At 47.8% G+C, this 25,055-nt stretch overlaps 1 protein-coding gene across 1 annotated transcript in view; it reads right to left on the minus strand.

Moving 5' to 3' along the window:
* Window positions 1-25,055, minus strand: part of LOC135917796 (nose resistant to fluoxetine protein 6-like) — a 413,546-nt gene that overhangs the window by 119,472 nt on the left and 269,019 nt on the right. The window contains exons 3-4 of the mRNA XM_065451401.1: window positions 14,434-14,548; window positions 12,212-12,302 (exon numbers count right to left, since the gene is read on the minus strand). Of these exons, the coding sequence (XP_065307473.1) occupies window positions 12,212-12,302; window positions 14,434-14,548 (206 nt within the window). The remainder of the gene's footprint in view (window positions 1-12,211; window positions 12,303-14,433; window positions 14,549-25,055) is intronic.

Below are 25,055 nucleotides of genomic sequence, written 5' to 3' on the forward strand. Positions count from 1 at the left end.
CGTTTTTGACCACTTTCGGCACGTTTATGACCTCGTTCTGCCAACTCTTCGTTGCTGAGGACCATTTTAGCGGCATTGTTAACCTTCCGTTGCATGCCGCCGCAGTTTTCGACCAGCCACAGCGAGTTATATAAGGGAAAGTGGATTAATCGCATACGCCGGCACCACCCCTTTCGTTCGGTTATCGATTTTCAGTGCAGTGGCTCGACCCGATCAAATCCCTCTCCACTTGAGCGTGCTCATCGCCTCTTGCCAGCCAACCTAGCCAGCCTAGCCAATGTTATTCGTTTTGAAGCGAACAAAAGTGACCTCCTATGAACGAGTAGATCGTATGATTGGTATGCTCATACAACCCTGCGGGTGACCGCCCGATGCTTGCGTCGACGAGTCGCACGCCGTCCGCAAAAGCCGTCTGCGGAGTTGTGTTGGCGCCTTTTTCTTCGCGCGCAATGCATTGTGGTGCCAGAGTTCTGCCGACTTCGACGCGCGAATGGCTCACGAGCCATATCGGCGCCGGACCCGTCGGGGCGCGTTGGAAGCCGCCGGTTACGTTGGCTGCGCCGGTGCGCCCGACTATAGAGGGGTCGTTTTCGCCGACGTGACGTAGCGTGCGCGCGCGCGCGCGCGCGCGGGCGTTACGTCGGACTATAAACGGCCCTTTACGCAAATTTGACGTCAGGAGATTGGAATAAAAACATTTAGGAATAGTTTTACGCTATAAAACCCTTGTAATAGAAAAGTTCGGAATACCTTTACGTTATAGCGCCCTTTGTGTCGCACAAGGAATTTAAGATGAAGTCAAATGGTGGCGGGCACTAAATTCAGAATACGTGTAGTTCTGGCAGTCCTGCATACGCTCGTCTACGAGCGTGACGAACCCTGAGTGCATAGCGTTGCCACTCCAAACACTTGAAGCAATAACGCAACCCGCCGTGGTTGCTCAGTGGCTATGGTATTAGGCTGCTGAGCACGAGGTCACGGGATTGAATCCCGGCCATGGCGGCCGCATTTCGATGGGGGCGAAATGCGAAAACACCTGTGTACTTAAGGGCCCTTTATAGTCCGACGTAACGCCCGCAGCGCGCGCGCGCGCGCGCACGCTACGTCACGTCGGCGAAAACGACCCACCGCCGCAGCTAACGTAACCGGCGGCTTCCAATGCGCCCCGGCGGCCCCGGCGCCGATTTGGCTCCGGAGCCATTCGCGCGTCGAAGTCGGCGGAACTCTCGCACCACAATGCACTGCGCGCGAAGAAAAAGGCGCCAACACATCTCCGCAGACGGCTTTTGCGGACGGCGCGCGACTTGGTGAACCTTCTGCGCATGCTCCGAAGATAGCAGCCTACGGCGCGCGCGTTGAAGTATAGAGGGGATGGCATCTCGGCTGGCGCAGCGCAACCGACGTAGCGTGACTGACCGCGAACGACGCTCGCCCGCGCGTCGAGAACGTCGGACTATAAACGAGCCTTTAGATTTAGGTGCACGTTAAAGAACCCCAGGTGGTCGAAATTTCCGGAGCCCTCCACTACGGCATGCCTCATAATCAGAAAGTGGTTTTGGCACGTAAAACCCCATTATAAATTATTATTAAAGCAATAACGCGTGGCCCGGTCCCCTCGCCTTTGATAACGCACTAAAGGGCCGTTTAAAGTCCGACGTAACGCGCGCGCGCGCTCGCGCACGCTACGTTTCGTTGGCGAAAACAACTCCTTCTATAGTCCGACGCACTGCAGCGCCGACGTAACCGGCGGCTGCCAGCGCGCCTCGACGGGCCCGGCGCAAATTTGGCTCCTGCTCCATTCGCACGCCGGCGCCGCCGACTTCGTCGCACCACAATGCATTGTGCGCGAAGAAAAAGGCGCCAACACAACTCCGCAGACGGCTTTTGCGGACGGCGCGTGACTTGGCGAACCTGCTGCGCATGCTCCGAAGATAGCAGCCTACGGCGCGCGCGTTGAAGTATATAGGGGATGGCATCTCGGCTGGCGCAGCGCAACCGAAGTAGCGTGACTGAGCGCGAACGACGCTCGCCCGCGCGCCGATAACGTCGGACTAAAACGTGCCTTTAATGTCCTGGGAAAAAAAGTTTCTTTTTTGGGATCTCCAACGGATTGAAACTCCTCAGGACTTCAATAAAGTTCTTGACTGACTTTTCAAGAGATGTGAAAGCCAATCATTTGTCGTCGTTATCTTTTCTCAGCGTGTGCAAACGGCGCCAGAGAGCTGATATAAGAGAGAAGGCAGGATGACAGCAAACGTTCTCAATAGCACTTGATGAAGCGGGTCGACAAGTGGTTAGCATTCTTTCAGGGGCGGAATTGACTAAGCGAACTTACGGACAAATTTTGTCGTAAGAAAGAAGTTTAGGAAATGAAAAAAAAGAGTATTCACAAAGCTAAAACTGTTAGCAAGATCAGCAAGCTCGGGATGCCCGCCGCCTGGAGGACGAGCGCCGTAGTCGCTAAAAGACGTGCATGTAACGGCAGCACCGGTGCAAACTTCAGTACCTGCGCCAATAGCAAGCGTATGTCGATTCACAACATCCGCCGTGGTTGCTTAGAGGCTATGGTGTTGGGCTGCTAGCCACGAGGTCGCGGGATCAAATCCCGAACACGGCGGTTCCCATTTCACTCCCGTTTCAATGGGAGCGAAATGTGAAAACACGCGCGAATTTAGATTTAGAGGAACGTTGAAGAACCCCTGGTGGTCCTGATTATTCCAGAGTACCCCACTACGGCGTGCCTCGTAATCAAATCGTGGTTTTGGCACGTAAAACACCATAATTTACGTTTTCGATTCACAAAATCTAACAGCCGTCGCAGATGCCGGCGTAAGAAGAAATTTCTACGATAGTAGGGGGTAGCTTAGGGGTCTTACGAGGTGGTCCTACATAGGGGATCTTACGAACATAATTATGTGTGTCTGCACTGCTCGAGCTGACGCAGGTAAGCGTTGGAATGGGCTGTTGCAGGAGATTGGCCAGTGGCCACAACTGATATCCCAGAATTGCATGCGCTTATATAGTTGTGGCGCGCTGTAATTTGTCATCTCAAAGTGCATTGAGCAGTTTCAGTGCGTAATTATATTGGTTGTGCACGGCTGTAAAAGGCAGTAACAATAATGCTGTGCTGCGAACTGTGCTTACTATCTAGTTTCTTTATGCACGCAATAGCCTGACTTTTCATACTCGTAATGACACGAGTGTTAGACAATAGAAGTGGAGTTTCTGACCCTGACAATCGTCAAGATTGTCAATAGTGTCTTTTCAACACTTCAAACGTTTTCTTTTTTTTCTGCTTTGAGCTTTCTCTCGCTCATAGCGCTGCGTGTGATTATTTTTCCCAACGATGTTGAGGCTATAGTTCGCCATGCGAGATGAAACGACGAAGAAATGCCTAAGCGTTTCTAATTATCAATGATTGTTGCGTTGGACAATTCGCTGTCGTCTTCCGTGCTGTTAGCCTCAGCCTTCTATTAAATTGCACATAATTTTATTCCAACGCCAAGTCGAAGCGACATAGTGTCTGCGATCACGGTTTTGCTCATCCTGTGGCTTAGGGTGTGAGCTCACATATCCGTAAGACGGACGGCAGTCCTGTCTATGATATGAATCGGGACGTCAATACGATGACATATAAAAAAGAAATCACCGCCCAAGCACTCCATACACATGGTTAACCAGCGAAGCTGAAACGTGTGGCCCCGGTGTTTATCACTGGAAGGTTGGTTATTACGATGGTTCATTAAACGACGGCTTGGTAGGCTGCCAGATCCTCGGTACGCAGTTGCTACTTGCGCTCGCCTGCACGAGTCTGTTCTTGTGCCCGGGCTGCGGCATCCGCATGGCGTAGAAGAGCTCGTTCCCGGCTCTGCTCGCGGTGTTGCTGATAGAAAGCTGCCTGCTCCTCAGGAGTGCGTCGACGTATGGCCTACCCATTTCTGAGCCCAGGAGAAACTGCTGCGTGCGCGCTCGTCGCCGACGGAGAACAACGGCATCACTACTGGCGCAGCCAATCGCACGCCTCCCTTTTCATTTTTTTTTTTGCGCATGCACACGGGGTGGCGCCGGAGGTGTTTTCGGCATACAGGGGATAGATGGACGGACCGACAAATCGGCAAGCCATATACAGCTTCCCTGTAAAAACAGAAGTGAATCAAATCACGCACCACCATTGACATGAAAATCTCGTGGACTGCATGATCCAACAAGAGCGATGCTGTTAAATAATATGCATCACACACACACACACAAACACTTATGCATATAACCAGACTAACGGGTATCACTGCGGACCTTTCGCTTTTCGTACCAACCTGTCGTGGCAGAGTAGTGACTTCGACGCTGCGCTACTAAGCCCGAGGGCGTGGTATCGCATCCCTGCCGCGGCAGCGGCATTTCGATGGGTTGAAACGCAGAAACGCCTGTGTGCCGTGCATTGAGTGCACGTAAAAAAATCCACGTGGTCAAAATTTATCCGGAATCCCTTACTACGGTGTACCTCATTATTATACCCTGGTTTCGGCACGTGAAATACCAGAATTTTGTTTTTGTACAAAAGCGCGCAGCATAACGCTCATAAAGACGCCACTACACTTTTGTTTTGCATGCACAAAGCCAGTAACAAGCAACATGGGAAAACAAGATGACAAAGAAAAGCGACAGCAGACGACAACCATCGTCGTAATTAACATTATTGGCTGGAGGTGCTCATTGTAAACCACCGATTAACATCAGTCTTGGGCGAAATAACCGCACTCCCGTCTTTCAGTCGCTTCGTGCAATGTTTTTTCTATGTTTTCCTCCTGTCACTTAAGAAACCCTTCAGAGGCGTTTGTGAATTTTTTTTAATGATTGAATAATTTTATTCCACCTGACGGCGGTCTTACGGTGATGTGCGCCTGCTGCGCAGCAGTCAAGTCAACATGACGGCCTGAAAAAGCCGGCTAGAGTGGCCTGGGGCGCTATAACGTAAAACTATTCCAAACTTTTCTATTCCAATTCTGCTATCAGCCCTCCGCGATTGGTCAAAAACTTTTTTCGACCACCCCCCATTTCACCTGTCTGTCACGCGACGTTACAAAAACCGCAATACTTCCCCATCTGATATGATGTGTGCACACTGATTATGCAAGATTTGACAGAAAAAAGAAAAACAGTTATTTCTGATTCGACCCCTTTTCGCCATTAGCCCTCGGCTATTGGTAAAAAGTTTTCGTGCTGCACCCACTTCACCTGCCTGTCACGCGACGTCACAAAACCGCACGAACTCACCGCGTCAAAGTGACGTGTACGCGATAAAGATGTATTGATATGCCGAACAAAACTGAATTTTTTTCGGAATAGCCGCAGGCTGCCCCGTTCCGAAAGGAATAAAAGATAGCTGCCGCCGATCGCTGAGACGCTGGCTACTCGCACCTGCAGGAGAGCATGGGTGTATTTGCGTATAATAAATCTTCTTGCGTGACCATGTAACGTTTTTAAGCGCTTTCGACACGTTTACTACCTCATTCTGCCAACTCTTCTTTGCTGAGGGTCAATTTTAGCGTCATTCTTAAGCTTCCGTTACATGCCGCCGCGATTTTCGACCAGCCACCACAAGCTAAGTAAGGGAAAGCCGACAAATCGCAGACGCCTGCACCACCCTTTTCGTCCGGTTATCGGTTTTCAGTGCACTGGCTCTGCCCCAGTGAATCCCTCTCCACTTGAGCGTTCTCCTCGCCTCTTGTCAGCCAATGAGATACAACAAGCCGCTCAGTGTAGGCAATGTTATTCGTTTTTCAAGCAAACAAAAGGGACCTCCTATGAACGAGGAGAGCGTTTGATTGGTCTGTTCAGACAACCCTATGGGTGACCGCCCGGTGCTTGCGTCGGTGGTTACGCAAATTTGACGTCAGGAAATTGGAATAGAAACATATTGGAATAGTTTTACGTTATAGGGCCCCTGGTATCGTATAGTGGACAATGTGAAGCATGGCCCCTAAAACGATTCCTATGAGCAAGAATCAGCATTTGCGTCGCTCGAATTATGCTGCCTTCTGCGCTTTCGCCGCGGCGCACAGTTCCATCTCTTAATTCTATGCCTTTGGACGAAGCTACAACATCTGTATTTAAGTAGCGGTGTAAGTGCATATCGTACGCATTGTACTGAAACACTGAACGAACTTCATATCAAGGCCGTGCTTGAAATATTCGGCTGACAACTCAAAATTTCTTTCATTTAGGTGTAACTTCTATATTTACGTTCAGTCATAACGCACGTATCCGCAACACCTCAGGCTTGAAATCTGCCTCAGTGATAGTTTCCACTTCACATGTTTTAAGTGTCTGAAAGAAAAGTGGAAAAATACTTATCTAGAACGTTGTCCGGCAAGGACACAATCTCTCCAATGATATTCACTGCATGCTTCGAATGAATATTGAAACTGTTAGACTGGAAGTATTACGGGCGACGATCCAGGGCGAATATCCCAACAACCTTGAGCTTACCAATGATTTTCCTAGGTATACCTTGTGGCGCAAAATACATTTCTTGAAAAAGGACAAAAAGAAAGGAAGACAGTGAAGCGTTTGGCGCTTCACTGTCTTCCTTTCTTCTGTCCCTTTTCAAAAAATGTATCTTGCGCCACAAGGTATGCCTATAGGAAACCCAAGCACTGACTTGCCCAAGAAGAAGTCCTTTTGGAACAACTTACCGATGACGTTGTCCTGTTCAGCAACAGTGGAGATAAATTGCAACAAATTATTGAGGGCCTTAACTGAGGAAGTGCATAAGTGGAGTAGAGGATTAATATGCAGAAGACAAAGGTAATGATGAACAGCCTGTCAAGCGAACAAGAATTCATGGCCGGCAGTTAGCCTCTAGAGTATGTACAGGTGTAATATTATCTAAGTCAGTTACTCGTAGGGAACCCTCACCATGAGACGGAAATTTGCAGAAGAGTTAAAATGGATCGGAGTGCGTACGACCGGTATTACCATATAGTGACCGGGAGCTCACCACTGTCGTTGAAAAGAAAAGTGTACAATCATTGCGTTCTGCCAGTGCTGACATGCTGGGTAGAAACTTGGAGGTTAAAAAAGAAGCTTGAGAACAAGTTGACACCGTTGAAACAAGCGATGGAACTAAAATTTTGTGCCTAACGCTGAGAGACCTGAAGATAGAGGTGTGGATCAGAGAGCACACGGGTGTAGTGGTAGTTTAAATAAGAGGAATAATTGGAGCTGAGTAGGTTGCGTAATTCCTAGGTCAGTTAATCGGTGGTTCATACAAAAACAGAGTGGGTGCTAGGGGAAAGGAAGCGCTCTCGAGGACGGCAAACAATTAGGTGGGGTGATGAAATAAGAAAATTTGCAGGCATAACTTGTAATCAGCTAGCGCAGGTCAGGGGTAAATAGAGATCGGTGGGAGAGGTCCTCGTCCTGAAGTGAACATAAAGATAGGCTGATGACATTTGACAACATCCCAAATCCATCCCGAGTTTCAACGGACTGTTGCTCTAGAGCCGCAGTTTGCTTCGTACATGCATGCGAAGCCGCATTCGCATGTTTACAAGACGCTGTCTGTCGCGCCTCTTGGATACCACCACCGCCACCTAGTGCTCGTGCTATATGTGCAGTGACTACTCCCAAGTAAGTGTGTCAGTGTCGCAACATCGACGTCTTAAACCGATTTGATCCGGAACCAGCAAGAATGCTGTCCATAATGTTCATCGTGTACGATTCTGTGCAGTATTCTGACGTGAAGTTGAACGCGTCTTTTTACGAGGCTTGTAAACTTAGGGAAACTTTGGTGCTGATCATTGTGGTAATGTTGAATGATTAGTGTTGACTTCTATGAGGCGCCACTAGGGCTACGTTAGGCAGCGTAGTTAGGGGTTCCAGCCATGACGTCACTAACCTATGATTTATTACTGGTCGACAAAATTTATGTGTACGTGCCTTTGTGCATTAATGTTCTGTCGGAATGTGGTCACAGAAACCTGCAAAACAAACCCTTGATCTGACCGAGACATCATCGTGTTTTATCAGCTGACAAGAAGCCAAGAAGAAGTGGTGAACGCTGATATGATTTCAAGGTGTAATAGACAGTGAAATTCGCAGGTGCGGATGTTACGTGGGGAAGTTTTCTGTCAGAATTTGGGAGTGTCGGTAGCCAAGGCTGCTTTCTGCATTTATTATTTAGGGGCTGCTTTTACAGCTCTCCGTGTCCTCGACAGGAATCATATGCGAAGGGAGCGCGCGTTTCGTCGTAGGATGGCGTTAGACAACATCGTCGACGAGCCGGCTATGAGGTATCGGCTCGCCATGGAGCTGATAATGAGCCTATGTGCGGCATTAGAACCGAACCTGCAGCAGTGTGGAGTGCGATCACATACGATACCAATGAACATGCGGGTACTATATATATTGCGAAGCTTTTTTTTTTTCTTTCCGCAATTCAGTTAGAAATATAGGCATTTAGTCGCTTTGTAACAGAGTGGTGGTGGGGGTGGTGAAGTCGCTGCAGGATTTGTTAGCCTCACAGTTCTGGTAAGCACTTGCTCAGCCTGAGCGCCTCCTTCTGAGCCAAATATGTCACCATGTGTCCATTAGTCCCGTCTCTCGCAGAAATGTGAGAAGAATGCGTAACATTTCCACTACCATTCTTTTGACGGTGGTGTGGTGAATGAGCTAGCGCGGCTGCGCTTGTCGGCACTGTAGCAGATGCCCAGAAAAGGAAGCTGTCGAACAAGGGTGGCTACTGATATTCTGTAAGAATATAGCCTCAACTACAGATGCATGACGTACAGTCGCCCAAATCTTTAACTGGTGTGCGGGAGCGGCGACTTTTCCGTGCGTCAGCGCCGTTTGATGGGGCGAGGCTGGAAACAGTCTGAGGCTAAGCGCATGCGGACAAAGCGCGCTCAGCTGGGCCCATCGTCTACTAGGCTGTTTCCAGCCTCGCCGCGTCATACGGCGCTGACGCCCGGAAAAGTCGCCGCTCCCGCACACCAGTTAAAGATTTGGGCGACTGTACAATCATGCTATCAGGAGACCGCTGTTCTTTCATTTTTTTGTCATCTAATCTGAGCTTTGCTTCTTTCTAGCTGTCATACGACGCCGAGTTAAATGTGCTACCACTTCGGTTGCATCCTTATCTTGGCATAAGAACTTTTCGGCTAAGGATTTGCGTACGAGCTGGGCAGCTCAGTGAATTCCGCCCCAGGTGTCTACGTGTCACAGCAGCATTTATAATATGTCATTATTTTTCCCCTCTATTATAATCTGCAGCGAAAAAATGAAAAATGAAGCGGTTGAGAGGAGCGAGGACCCCCTCCTTTCTGTAGAAAACAGATTTACAACAAAATGGAGCAGTGCTTCTGCAACGGGACGCCCTCGCCTTTTTTTTTTTCTTTATGTGTGTGTGGGGGGGGGGGGGGGGAGCGATACTTCTGCGGTGATGGCTTGGAAGGAAGGTCGCCGACGTTAGTACAGGTGCTCCTTATACGATATAACCAAAACGACATGCCATGAATGAGCTTTCTGCACGCCTACACGAGTTGGCTTATTGATTCGCTGAAGTCTTAAACGGTGTTTGATGTGCGAGCTATGGGCCATTCATGGTAGGGCGCCGAGCGCCTAGACCATGGAAGCATACGCAGCAAAGGTAAGAAATACGCGTACGTCTGTGGGTGAGACAAACTTGGTATTGATACTACTATAAATACACTTTGCAGTGGGGTGTACAATAATATCAAAGCGCGATGCTATGCTTTTGCATTATAAGTTTGTTTCATGCCTCGAACGGCTGTATGGTAACTTAAGCACTCGGGAAAAAAAGCAATAAATATGCATCTAAACTTTAATGTGGCAAGACAGTGTTTCTGTATACCTCACTCAGTTTTAAAAAGAAGAAAATAGAGCAGTCAGTTTATTCGTAAAGTGGGAAAGAATATATATTTATATTCACTGTTGTTCTATGACGCATAGCGACTGAAGAATATTGCAGGCTGCTTTGAGATTATTCTAACGCCATCGAACAGCCGCAAGTGTCAGTCACCCATACGTGCCCAAAATCTAATTGAAGTTAAGATTATTCTTAAGAGTAGGAAAAATCAGTACTCTCAGTGGTAATATTGGTGAGCCTTTTCGTTGGAGGAAGAGGTCATAGATTCGATCCCCGGCCGCCGCGGCTGCGTGCTCAATGCGAACAACACTCGCGCACAGAGATTCAGATGCACATTTAAGGCGCAAAATGCCCTCTCAGATCTAGTATAAATCTTTGCCTCATTAACTTGAACGAGGTAGCACACCGCTCTGCGCGAGAACTGACCCGCCGCGCAGAATCGGAGACCGCCTCTTCGAGTTCAGAACTGCTGGCTCAAAACACGCGAGAACGCCTGGTCAGGTACAATGACATCACCAAGCACTACCAGCTAGGCAGGCGGTTGCTGCCCCCACCTCACCCCATGCTGAAACGTCGCCAGGCAGTCATCTGGCGACAATTGCAAACACAAACCTTCCCCAGTCCGGTGCGATTGCAGCACATTTTCCCCGCGCAATACCCGACTGCTCTTTGCAAATTATGTCAGGCAACTAGAGCGACGCTGTCACACATGTTGTGGGAGTGTCGGGTTACATCAGCTACAATGGCAGTAGCTCCGGAGGCTCTTGCGTCGAAGTGGGCCGCCGCTCTGCGCAGCTCCAACCTCAAGACACAAGAGTGGGCTGTCCAGCAAGCCCGAGAGGCGGCGACGAGGCAAGGCCTCGAAGTCCCCTCATGGGAGACCTGAGCCCGGGTCGTGAAATTTGCCGGATTCAGAATAAAGTTGTTTCCATCCATCCATGGGGATGTCAAACTCATGCATAGATATGAAGCTCTGAAGCGTACGCATTTGAGCTGGTCGGTGCAGATAATAAGTTAGGTTTTTAGATCCAGAGCTTACTATCGCAGATAACCACATTTATATGTTGGCAGTACGCAACCCAGTCTCGCAAGATCTTTCTTCTGTACACCTCTGCTGATTGAAAGATAATAAAACAGGGCATCGCAAGAGCATGTATGTGAGCTACGCTTAGCAGGTTGTTTGATCACCAAGTGGCAACAAGCTTTATATGCCAACCAGAAAACCTAAATCTTGCACACTACTTCTTCAAGCTCTTGACGATCACCGCCGAGTCCCTCATTTCTGATTTGAAAAACAAGAATCTAGGTGCCGCTGATGCTTAAAGCTGTTGGCAGTAAATTGTTTAGGTAATTTCGTACGTGCACTAAATAATATAGAATCTAATTAAGGTTGTTAGCAGGGCAGGTGTTTGTCGGGTGTTCACTCCTGCAAATAAGCTTGGTAGTCTGTCCAAAAAAGGCAATCAAGAGACAGAGAAAAAAAGAAGTTGCGAGAAAAAAAGCATTGGCAGCAGTTTGTTGAGTAGCTCAAGTGCCGATTTAATGTTGATTTAATTTAGTGTTCATTTAATGATTAATTATTCAGTCTTCCACATTCAGTGGTTATGTGTGCGTAAGCTGCCCATCAATTTCACTCATTCGTCTAAATCACTCCTATTGCCGTGATTTCATCCGATTTATTGTACGCATGAGTATCTTCTCCATTTTCGTTTTTTTTTCTTGATGAGTGGAAAAACTACCTATGCTGCTTGAGGAAATAAACATTTGGCTGTTTGCCAAAGCCATTCTCTGTCCCTTTCTTACGTCCTGTCCATCACGCTGCTTTTCCCTTTTTTTATTTATTTTTTGCTCATGACATGACGTCGATAGTAGGTGAAGGCCAGTGCAATTTGAGCCGTGATTTTGTGAGCGCGTAAAGGTCGGCAGCCTATTCTCTTCATACATACATACATACATACATACATACATACATACATACATACATACATACATACATACATACATACATACATACATACATACATACATACATACATACATACATACATACATACATACATACATACATACATACATACATACATACATACATACATACATACATACATACATACACAACTTAACATACCATACCCGTCTGTGCCTTACTACGCTATACCTTAGCATACCATACTTCAACTTACCACACCGTACCATACCATACCATACGTTACTACACCACAGCATACCATATCACGTGTAGGGGATTCGAGACACAATCATAATTTGGTCACGAAGTCTTCTCCTAGCCACGTTTGTCGGAGGAGCCGTGGTGGATAGACTTACACGATGGCTGTCTGGTCCGCATTCAGCTTTGCATTGTCCTCCTTGACTTCGCAGTTGGAAACCTTGACTTCAAACTCTGCGGACTTGACGACTAGAATAGAAAAAAAGAACAGCAAGGAGCATGCCGACACACCAGTTGAAAGATGAGATTGCGTGGAGGAAATCGCTTAAGAGCTTACGAAGCACGCTGTGAAGGACCAGTTTCAAGTTGCCAATTGAAAGTGAATTGCGGTGCTTTTCCTTGGAACTTTGAACACATAGCTGCAAAGCTGTGTGCCGCGTTCGCTCATATACAGCGCCAAATTATCTCATTTTCATCTTTGACTAACAGAAAAAAAAACAAGAAAAAGGTGGCGGATGTCATCTTATTCCTTTTTTCTTTCTTTCTTGGCTCCAAGAAGAAGGCTAACTTGGATTGTTCCTAAAGTCTCGCCTGCTAAGCCTCCCGAATTTTTCATAACCTTTACAAATTTATGCTGGTTCTACAATTTTTAAGAATGCTGCATCAAACTTTACGGAAAATGGGTTCTGTTCGCAAAAAAAAAAACTTCGAAGGTGTTAAAGGTGGTGGGGCTGCGCAACATTGCAAGAAAAATGTATATACTAAAGAAATGTTATGGTACCTTGGTCGCTTCTCTGCGGCAGCAGAAAACGTCATATACTAGAGGCCGCGGTACTTGCCTCAGGCAAGTTTATGCCGACAAGTTCCCATAAGCAGGCCAAATTGGCAGCACCACAGTTACTGAAATAGTCACATGTGATCTAAAAACAGTGAGTTGCTTTTCAGTTGCTGCCATTCTTCCTGGTTATTTGATAAATCATCGTTAATAATGTGCGTGTACGAGTATTCCACGAAATGTGCGTGCTCAGTGCAAGCTTTATTGAAATGCATGCTATCAACCCCGCGCCATATTGTCCACAGAGTTTTTTTTACGAATTTTGAAGTTCGCAGGTTGGCGGGTATGCTAGAGTTCGCAAAGCGATGTAATCTCAGACGCCTTGTTTGAGTCTTACGGAACTGATAACTGGACTTCGTTCGATTAAGGAAAATTGTGGCGATACGATCGAAGGGCTCGTAAACTGAGCTGCTACTTATAAAAAATGTGTGGTACTTCAGGAGTAAACACGTCCCCAATTAGTAGTATACGATGTCATCAGCTGACCAGTGCGTATTATTAGCGATGGCTTTTTTTAATTTTTATTTTTTGTTGGTGCCAGTATGCCCTACAGCATAAACTAAATAAGAAGATGTCGGTCTGTTTTCTGGATGAAAAGTGCACGCAAGCGATGTCTTGCACTTCCTACGTTAGCTTCGAGTTGAACGACATGAAGCTCGACACCATCGCCAAAACAAGGAAATTGCTGCGCGTAAATTGACAAAAAAGAGAAAAAAAGGAGCACTCAAGACGAGATCTCGCCATTTTATGTCACATTCTTTCTACAGCGACTAAACTGTTGTACCCGCATCTGACTCATTTTACTGTTATCTTTCCTATGGATGCGCGCAACGGCACTAGCTGTCTGACCCGGGCAAGATATTGCGTAGACACCCACGGTCCCCTCGAACGGCTCGCTCCACACAGGTTGATCTGAGAAAGGCCACTGGTGTCACTAGGCTGCCAGAGAAAGGGCCGCGGCTCAACTGCATTACCGCCTCGCGGAAGACGCCAATTTGCGTGCTCCGCGCTGTCTATTAGATGTGCAGAACGCAAAACTGCGCAGCAAGACAAAAATGCGTGGGGCGAGCGACGGTTGCTATTACACAATGCTACGTATATGTACACCCGCCCGGCAGCGCCCCCCGTTGGGAGCCTCGCCTTGAACTGCCACTTGCAACGCAGGAAGTATACCTCATGAGTCTCTTCTTTTGCTTAGACTCAATCGGTTCACAGAGACAAGAGAAAGGCTAGAGAGTATTGCGTGTAGTGCTGCGTCGGATCTTTTAACAAAGAGGGCGCACGCACCGACTGATGAAGGGCGCTATGCCTGCCGGCCCAGCCTACCAGCGGGAAACACGGCCGCGGGGTGCCATCAGTCGCTATTGTGAGGAAGCTGCAGAGCAACAGCAGCAACGTATAGATAATTGCCCCCTGCAAAGAGGCTCACGTCATTGTGCTCTCTTAATACTGGAGCCTCAAAAACACATGTGTTGCATAACAGTCAGGTGTAGTACAAGGTGACAGCGCCCTTGAGCCGACAGGGATGTGGTCATAAGCACTCACGGCTGGCCACGATTGTTTCGACGTCCTCCCGTCGGCAGGTGGAAGGCACGCACACTCCGTAGCGGTACACGAGGAAGTAGAAGAAGTGCATCTTCTCCGCTATCTCGCCCGTCACCTGCGAGTTAGCGTGAGTCGTTAGTACACACCACAACAGACTCTTCAGAAATGAAAATAGTTCGAATGCCATGGCCGCATAACCGAAAGAAAAAACTGCATCCGAAATTATTACTTCGTATTGCAGTAGTGAATTATTAAATCTTAAGCCGGAATGTCTTCTTTCTTCCCCTTCCGAGTAAAAGGAATTAAAGAGAAGATGGAGTACATATGCAATAGAAGAATCCCATTACTGCGGTTCTGCGCCTCGCTGGTTGCATTATTATTTTCTAACTCGGGGTGAATTCTGGCCTTCCGCGTGAGCGAATTTTCATGTCTGGATAGTTCAAGCCGAGGCTCAAATAGGTAGTTATCAGTAACCATTAACAAAGTGTCTGCTTAACCAGAACGACATTCGAAATGAGGCGCGTCCATTGAAAGAGCGCATTCACAAACATTCTGCCGGAGAATAAAAAGCTGAAAGAAACAGCACCCAAAGCACTAAAGTGAAGAGTGAATATCCTTTCTTTTTTTTTTCACGGCGGCATGCGCCCTGCCCTAGCGGATTAGTCACTAAACATTTTGGAAGGGGCGCGCGGACGTGTTTCCCGATCACTGGGGAAAGTTGCCTCCCCCCCCAGAAGAAAAAATAAAAGTGCGCGAACGCGCACTGCTGCAACCACTCGTGCCGTGTACCGCGTTGCAACTCCACTAAGGGTCTACGTCGGTGCGGTGCCGCAAACCTGCGTAGCGTAAGAGTGCAACTCCACTTCAAAACAGAAATCGTCGAGGGCTTCGTAGTCCGGACTGCACCGTGAGCCACCTAGTTTCCGCCTTTCATTTGTGGCCAGCATGCTTGTCGCAAAACCCCTGTTACACATCGGCGATACTTCAAAAACGTCATGTTGCTGAAGAAGTCTTCTTCCAGCGTTGGCCCTCGCTTGCGAGTGGTGGCAGCGCGAACCTGACTTCACGTAGTTCAAGGTGCGTCGACACACTGTGTCGATACGAGACCGACAAGACACTGACGCTAACCATTGGCCGACTTTTCAGGACCCTGTGTCGCTGAGACTGTTTTATCATGCACCAGGCCGATAACGACACAAACGCCGAGCGCAAGTTCTCGTATAGTTTGGCGGGCTTTGTTGTCGATGGCATCGACAAAATCAGCGTGCCGACCATCGCTCGACCGAACCCCACCCGATTGGCCGTCGAATCGAAAACACGATAGCTGCAACGCCTTCGTTTGTATATTGCCTTCGAAGTTGAAAAACACAAGTTTCAACCCTCTCAAGCCGTGCACATATGTTTTAAAGCAGTGTTGATCCTGTTTAGCGAAGGTTAGGCCTGGGGCCTAACCTTCGAGTTCGTGACCCTCTATCGGTGGACCTGAACTTAAACATAGGCAGTTAGGATGAAGCAAACTATCGCAACAGTTAAGTTCTGGCCTTAATGATCTGAAATAATTACTCTTTACTTCGCACGGCGCGTAAACAATAAGCGTCAAGCGGCGACACAGCGCTGTGCCAATACCTGTACGTCACCGTTGCCGAAGGCTGCTGGTCGCATTCGCTACGTAGATGGGTAGATCTGTACGTTACGTTATGCTGACACTTTCTGTAATTGTGCGCCATTTACCTCTGCGTCAAACGGGAAACAAGAAATGGTGCAACCGGTGCAGCAGCCTAAACAAAAGCCTCTCTCAGTCATTAAATGTGTCATAGATGACATCCGCGTTTACGCGAGAGAACTATACCCGGCCCATAAGTGAGCGCTCATGTCGAGCATAGTCTTTTCTAACAATACTTGATGGCACTTACAAACTGTAAGTAGGATGAAGTTAAAGAGCGAGTATCAGTAATAACAGCCCGTAATACATGTATCTGTATCACAGTTGCCGTTGTCTAAGTGGCTCGGCGCCGCTCATATTGACTCTTCTCGGGGGGAAACATGGCTCATATGCGCAGATATGTATGTTTTACTATGTTTTGACATTAATTTATATCAGCGATGCACCGATTCCACAATATATAAAGTTAATAATGAACTCTCTGTGGCTATAGATGTCGATGTAAACAAATGCACCACTATGGTAAAGCCGACAGGGAAGGCTGCGTTTTAAGACTGACTGATTATGCGAAATGTCTAAAGAATGTGCTAAAGGAATACTAAAAGCCAAGTACAAGTGCAGAAATCAGCGACAACAAAATCTAAGGCCGCCACGTCGGCAAACGGAACTGAGCGCACCTTCATCAGCATAACGGTTAGCACAACAGCGCGCTTAGGCTTGCGCACCCCATAGTCGATGAGTGCTACATGGCATCCAGGTACGACATGCTGCCCCGGAGAAGCCATTGATAATTAATCGCGATCCACGAAACGCACAACCGACGCACACACAACATGGGCGCAGGTACACGAATCAACCCGCGAAAGCTCCGGCGTTCATCCAAAACGTTTCCCGCGGCGTGCGGCATAGGGCAGCACTGAAAAATTAAAAAGGCGGATTGCCCCCTCCTTCCCCTGCCTCCCCTCCCCTCCATGCACACATACACACATGCGAGGAGGAGAATAGGGGAGCGACAGATGGACAGAGAAGGAGAGATGAGGCGAGAGTTCATACTGATTACGTGCAGTATACAAGACACAGCGTGTCTCTAGTCGAACGCTCAAGTTAGTTGCTTTCAAATAACGAAGAGGCACGCATGTGGCTTTCCGGGCAAAACTCCCGGATCGTCAATCATCCAGTCTTGTCCTACGGTCTGCGTAAAAGTTTCGCTGTATACTTCCATCATCATCAGTCTGCTCAAGGGCCAAGACACAATGGAGAGTGTCGGGTTGTTTATCGAAGCGGGAACAGTAGAATAAGCATTACTGATATTCACATATCTGCACTGGATGCCCACATGGAGGAGTCAATCATTTCAATCCCACAGAGACAGAAAGAGACAGAGAGAGAGATAAAAAGGAGATACGGAAGGTAGAAAGGTTAACCGGAAGATAAATATTCAGTTTGCTACCCTGCACTGGGGAAGGGGTAAGTGGAGACAGAGAGATAAGGAAATATGCACATACATAGAAAGAGAGGGAGATTACAAAAAAAGGGAAACAAAACACAGACACACGAAGGAACTCATGAGTGTCAGAGTAGTTCAAACAAGCCGCTTCACCTGAGGAACTTCAGTAGCGCCTTCATCGCCTTCTGGTGTGAAGATCGCATCAGGCGGCACTGTAAGATCGTCTGCTCAGAAAGCGGCCGGTCATCGAGGCGTGCCAACTCCGTCACGAGTGACTGAACTCCAGGCAACCAGTCTAGAATCCGGCAACATTGATGCCTTCAGGTCGCATGTGTGTGTTTATGGACCGGTTGCCTTCACCCAAAAAGATCATGTTGTCGTGATGCCTGCGGCAGAAAGGATGTTCCACATCTGCTGCCCAGGCTTGTGAGTGGTGGCGCTGGCTAACACTCCTAGGGTTCTACTAGGAAACATAAATACCCAAATAAGTGGATGGGGAAACGGCGCCGCGGTAGCTCAATTGGTAGAGCATCGCATGCGTAATGCAAAGGTTGTGGAATCGTTCCCCACTTGCGGGAAGTTGTTTCTTCATCCACTTTCATTTCCATTAATCTATTGTTTCTTTATTTCATTTATTAAGCACAAATAATTCCCGCTATGTTGTCCTTCGTGTCAATATTTATTGGCTTCTTATGATATGACTAATAAATATCGAGCCCCTCGGTTAACCCCATTTCCTTTCGTTTATTACTTTACGAGGGTCTCGAATCAGGCAACGTTGATGCCTTCAGGTAGCATGTGTGAGTTTATTGATCGGTTGCCTTCACGTAAAAAGATCACGTCCGCGTGACCCCTGTGGCGGAAAGGTTGTTCCGCATCCGCCGCCAAGGTTTGTGAGTGGAAGCGCTGGCTGACACTCCCAGGGTTCTGCTTGGAAACCTAAATACCCAAGAAAGTGGGTGGAAAAAGGTCGCCGCGGTAGCTCAATTGGTAGAGCATCGCACGTGTAATGCAAAGGTTGTGGGATTGTTCCCCATCTGCGGCAAGTTCTTTTGTTTTTTCATCCACTTTCATTTCCAATTATTTATCGTTTATTTATGTCCTTTATTAAGCACGAGTAATTTCCCCTATGTTGTCCTTGGTGTCAGTGTTTCAATAAAACTTTGTGCTGGGCTAGTTGTTGATGCATTCTTTAAAACTAACGGTAGCGCTAAATGGAACGAACACACGGTTCACCGTGTGTTCGTCCCATTTAGCGCTACCATCAGTTTTAAAGATTGTCAGTGTTTGTTGGCTGCTTATGATATCCCCAGCGGGTCCCTTTGATGGCAAAGGAGTTAATAGAATACTACTAATGACCAATGGCCCCTGCGTTATCACAGGCGACTTTAACGCGCCTTGCCGCCTACAAGGAAGCACTAAAATTGACTACAGAGGCAGGAGTCTTGCCTCCTTTACTGCCGACCACGATATGCGCTGTTTGAATGACAGCAGCCCTACATTTCTGCGAGGCACGACCTATAGTAGCTGCTTGGATTTAGTTTTGGTGTCACGGCGCTTTGCCTCGAGCGTTCAATGGTTTACGGACATAGAAACACGTGGAACGGCCATGTTCCAACGTTCATAAAGTTTAGCAGAGTTGAGCAACGTTCCTCTACTGTCTTGCGTACAGTTGACTGGTCAAGGTTTTAGAAGCGTATGGATGACACATGTCGGGAAGGCCTTTCACACATTATCCAAGATGCAATCGCAGAAGCGCTGAAAACATCAATCTGCTCGCTTACAAGGTCAGCAAGGCGAACAGACTTGGACATAGAACTGGAGAGGCTGCGTGCGGCACACCGTCAGGCGGAAAGAAGGTATCGGCATGCGAAGTACAAAATAAAGTCCAGCGTCGTATGCATAAATTGGAAGACAAGCGATGGAAAACTTTCTGACAGTCACTTGATCCCCGAAAATCGCTCTCGCACATATAGAGAACGGTTAGGGGTCTTCGCTCATGTCCGCATCAAAGGAAGTCCTTTGCTGCTCTAGCCCTCGACCAACTCCTCTCGGAACTTGAAGTGGCCGAAGAGTTCTGTGCATGGGTTGCTGGGTCCATGGTCATCATTACTGACACAGCATTGAATGACATCCTTGAGGCGCGTGTACCAGAATTGAACGTGCTTCGCATTTCGCGTGCGATGCTCTACCGATTGAGCTACCGCGGTGCCGTTTCCCCATTCACTTTCTTCGGTATTTATGTTTCCAATAAAACCCTGTGAGTGTTAGCTCTGGGAGTGTGAGATGCGAACGTTGTGGGATCGTTCCCCCACCTGCGGCTAGTTGTTTCTTCATCCACTTTCATTTTCAATAATTTATCATTTCTTTGTTTCATTTATTAAGCAGAAGTAATTTCCCCTATGTTGTCCTTGGTGTCAGTGTTTGTTTGTTTCTTATGATATGACTAATAAATATCAGGCCCCTTTTCTCACCCCCTTTCGGACCCCTCTCGATTGACCCCCTTTCTTCTCGTTCATGTGATTCAGTTACACAGCGTCCAGCGTACGCGTGCGGAGAGATTGCGCTAGCAGTCTCGCGCCGCTCATGTCCCGCATTTCTAGCCCTTATGAATGCTAAAAATAGAAACAAGTTCAGCTGTATTAGTAAATTACCCGCCTACAATACGAAATAAAAAATCTACTCTTTCTGTGAGCAGAGGTTGGCACAATGAACGGATTCAAATCGTTTTTATTGTTTGATGTATACTCTGTCGCTTAATTCTGGGGTTTTACGTGCCGAACCACAATCTGATTATGACGCACGCCGTAGTGGGGGACTCCGGAATAATTTTGACCACCAGGGGACCTTTAAAGTGCCCCCAATGCCCGGGGGACTGATGTTTTGCATTTCGCCCCGATAGAAATGCGGCCGCCGTGGCCAGGACGGGACCCCACGACCTGGTGCTTTGCAGCGCAACACCATAGCCAATAAGCCATCGCGGTGGGTTTAAGTATTCTGTCGTCATCGACAGACTACTTCAATACGGTATTACAGTAACTATACATATCGTCGTCGGCCAGTGGCTTACAAACCTCAACTTTATCATCGGCACTAACAAAATGGCCAAAAGAGACACCGTCCAGGGCACAGCGCCAGTCGTCATCCTCACTCCAGGGTTGGTTGCAGCTCCCCTGTCATTGCCTAGGGAAGCAATAGTGTTGTTAGATGAATTTCTTGTGGTTTTCCGCTTTTAGTGACCACTGCACGCACGAGAGCGCGCCGATGTGTGTCCAATGAACCGAAGCGACACGCTTCTGCGTTAAAACTAAACAAATTTTCCTTCGAGGGCAACGGATGGTTTTTGATCAGAAATTTCCAGTGCATTCGAATTAAGCGAAAGGTCAAGTTATCCAAGGTCGAATCAACGGGACGCGACTGCCAAATTAAGGATGTGTGGTGACGCCCCCTTAGAAGCCATGCCCCAGCTCGCAGTGACGTCGTATCGTTACGCAAATTGTTCATCAGTAAATGCAGACCCCATTAGAATATACGTAGCAGCCTGAGATTGAACTTAGGAAGTTTGGATAACTTTCACTGCTTCACAGATTGATATGGGGGCCGTTACAGTGGACGCGCCTGCTTTGGTGTTTCGGCGCGGAATTTAAATGATGGAAGCTTGACTTTCCTTTTCTCTTCACAGAAATGAACCCCTCTCTGAGAAATTAACGAAAATATTTTTTAAAAGAGAATGCTTTATCAGACTAAACATTAACTTAGTGTGTCACTGGTTTACTCACCGCGGAGCTTTGCATGTGAAGCTTTCATTTTGAGCCATACTTAGGGAGATCACTCTTTCCCTTACCGACTTTTCCATATAGGCGTCCAGACATCATTTAGATATGCTATTATCTCTCTCGCTCTTATGAATTACGAGAGCACGGGAGGGAGGAAGGACTGACGAAACGTCACCGACAACTTCCAGTAGTGTCACATGTATGCAGGCCGTCGGCTGTGAAACGCAAGCGAGGTGACACTGCGACCCACCATGATTTGAAATGGTGCGTCGCCTACGCCAAAGCGAAGTCTGTGACGTCAACGACGACAACGCGTTCGCCCTCATCAAGGTCACCTATTTACAGCACAATACTTCTTTTTTTCCTTTTTCTTCTTTTTTTTGGCAATCAACGCGCCCTGGGTTCAGGAGCCTGTCTTGTGCCCTTGCTGGCGCCGGCGCAGCTGCATCAACGCGGCTCATTTGCGGCGAAGAAAGCATCGCTTGCCGCCATTTCATTTGCTCTTTCTACTCCCACTTCCATGCATGTTAAATAGGGGCTCTGAGCAGAACGGTTAGTTTCCTTTGTTCCTTTATTTTTTCCTTCGAGCACGTTTCTTGATATCGTACATGCGACGTTGCTCCATTTGCCCTCTTTCTCAATGTAGTTACCTATTTTTCTTTTCCCCCTGTCTTATTATTTCGCCTGCCCCATTTCCTTGCTCGCGTAGTTTTATTTTGGCACGAGGTGTTTCGAGCCCTCGGGATTTTCGTGCCGGCAAACCATTCCTTTCGCTCGACAGTCATCCTCTGTCACTTCTTAGGCCGTATGCGTCTTCCTGCTGGGTGGAACAGTGCCGCGGCAAAGCTTAACGTCGCGGCATTGCCATGCGCAAATCTCTGACTGTAGGAACAGCGGTTCACTGTCTTATTCTTAGTTCTTCGTCTTAATTTAGTTGTTTTTTTCTCTTTTTTGTTTCATCTTCCCTTCTTGTGCGTGTGTGCATGCATGCTTGGTTAAATGAGGAACGATGCTGAGCGATGAGCTTGACGTTTTTCGCTGGCGCGTTGTGGGCGCTGCCTCCCCGCGAGCACTCCGTAGTTTGAAATAAAACCGACCGACCGACGAAGAACACATGCAAACGAGATGCGCATTTTCTTCCACAATCCTTCGGCGTCGCCGACTCGGCCGTGTTTCTTCGTTTGTTGCTTTATATGGCAACTGCCTTCATTTTCCTCCTTTTCTTGAACTCACATTTCTCTTGTCGCTCTCGACGTATTTCGCTGGTGCCCCTTGGTGCCCCGCCTTTCCTCCGCCTCCTCCCTCGCTGCGCCTCCCCCGTCAACATACGCGCCGTTCATGACAACCGTCCCCTAATGCCCGGGCGCCTTACTCGTATATTTCCGCGTTTGCATTTCTCGCATCATTCGTCTGAAACGCTTGCTTGCACCGGTTTCATTTTATTTTACATCGTTCTTTCAGCTTTTGAAGCGAGCGACATAAACACATTCTCACTTCCATGGATATAGCTAGTCTAGATTTGTCCGGTTTTTCTTCTTCTTTTAAGGTTTCGTTATTGATTCCCACGCATTATGTTCGGGCGGTTCGCTCTACATACGTATTTTGCACGTTTGCTTTTATCCCCCGTTCACGAATAAAATACCTGTGACAACGCATGTTGTTGTACGGCACATGTATTTACATATCTCCCGCCACGAGCGCTGCGTCTAGTCACTTCAGAGCAAGTAAAGAAACGACATTAAAAAATAAGATCTGTTATCACCATACGCAACGTCGACGAAAGGCGTCTTAATTTGTTGCGTTCGCATGACACTTAGTTCGTCTCTTTCATGGTTGAAGTTTCTTTATTTATTTATTTTTTTAGAGCGAGGGAGGGGGGCAGGAGCTTTCGTAGCTGCTTTTGTTTTTGTTTGTTTCTTTTATTTTTCAGTCATTTGTAGATATTTTTCCTCGCACATTGCGCGTCATTTGCGATTCTTACTTGCTGTCAAACAAGTAACCCAAGCAAGACATGCGTGAAGAAAAGGAGTGGAGATAGAAAACTAAAAAGATAGAAAACAAGGGACAACGTCGCATAGTGCGCCAGCATGCGAAAGGAGAAATAATAGATTGCTGCGAAAAAGTAGCGGCACTCTGTCAAGCAAGTGGGCACGCTTATGCACCCGCGGCTTCGCTTGTCAAGCCGATCACGAGTTTTCTTTCCGCTCCAAAAACGCTTATATCTTACACACACACGCACAAAGAAAGACCGCGCAAGAGCATGGCACTGGACAAATGCGTTTTGTTCGAATAATGTTATGAAACATTTTCTTCTTTTATATTCTTCCGTCCCACTATTTTTCACGAAGAACGACCTCGAGACGAGGCGAGGAAGGGAGCAAGATGGCAGAGGTCGTTTCAGCGTTGCTGTGTGGTGATCGCGGTTGGCCCTCTTGCCGCGCGAACGTTTTGCGCTTGGTAGCTTTTGTCGCAGTTTTCTTCGTTCTTTCACGACAGCAAGCGAGCCGCCGGCATTTCCCGAGAGCCGGCGTGGTCAAACGATGCCGCTCCTGCTTTCGCACTTAGCGCCGAGATCAACGCTCAGAGCGGTGATGTCTGCATCACCTGCTCCCTCCAGGGAATGTTAGTTCTTTTCTCGCGCAGCTCATGATCGCCAATGTTCGACACGATGTCTATTGCGTAGAGCGTGAAGTGCGCAGGATGACTTGCATTACGCTTTCTGCGTCTGCACGCGTCAAATTTGCGGCCGCGAAACAGTCCTGAAATCTGCTTTAAGTTTACTCGGAAATTCCTTTGGATGGCAATGTATTCTTCGGCCTGGAAGCAGTGCCGCTAGTGCTTTGAGAGCCGAAGCTTCCTTTAGTCCTCCCACAGCGCACTAGCCTGAGCCATGATACGCGATAGTTTATTGTTGGCGCGCTTGCCTGTACGCTTCCACTGTGTTTGAGGGGATAATTTCGTGCATAAACTGTGTCATCTGGCGTAGCATAATAGGCATCTGGCCCGACAAATATCTCCTGCACACGTTAAACATATCTACCTTACTGTCTCTCTCTATCTTTCTGTTTCCCCTTCTCGATAACACGTGCGCGCTAGTGCGAGAGTGAGATAAAGGTGTGCACTAACAAGGTGGCGGTAAGTGGCGCCACAGACTTCGTTTCCACATTGTCTATTTGTTTCCTCCACGGTGAGTGAAAATCTCTTGCCCACTACGCTGTTACGTTACCGAACTGCGATGATTCGCCAGGCGTCCGATGCTGTCACTCGCAGTGATGGAGACAGCCAAGGGAACTGCTGGCTGGTTGCTCGGACAAAAGAAATTAGTAGTGACAGCCTTTTGTTCGCAGGCGGCTGTTCCGGCGGCGCGAATAATGGCGTTTTTTGCGGCACGAACGAACACCGAAGGCGAAATGCTGTGTTGTTTTGGTTAGAAGGGGAACAGGTGGAACAGGCGTCTCTTTGCCGATGCGAAGAGCGCTTCGTCGGTCTCAGTCAGCACGCCCCGTTCATCGCGCGTACATGTTTTTCTTTTCTTTATTCTTTTCCAGAGAAAGTGAGGATGAATTCGGCAACGTCCCTCTCTCTACAGCACCAGCGAGGGCGCACAAAGCAAGACATGTGTTGCGGAGCCTGAGAAGGTCAACAAGAACAACAAGTCTTGGCGTAGCATTTGCCGGCATACGTAACCGTTGTTACGTAAACGTAATAAACACCATATTTGCGCAATGAGCACCTG

The sequence above is a fragment of the Dermacentor albipictus genome, unplaced genomic scaffold (genome assembly GCF_038994185.2).
Source record: "Dermacentor albipictus isolate Rhodes 1998 colony unplaced genomic scaffold, USDA_Dalb.pri_finalv2 scaffold_13, whole genome shotgun sequence".
Taxonomy (NCBI): domain Eukaryota; kingdom Metazoa; phylum Arthropoda; class Arachnida; order Ixodida; family Ixodidae; genus Dermacentor; species Dermacentor albipictus.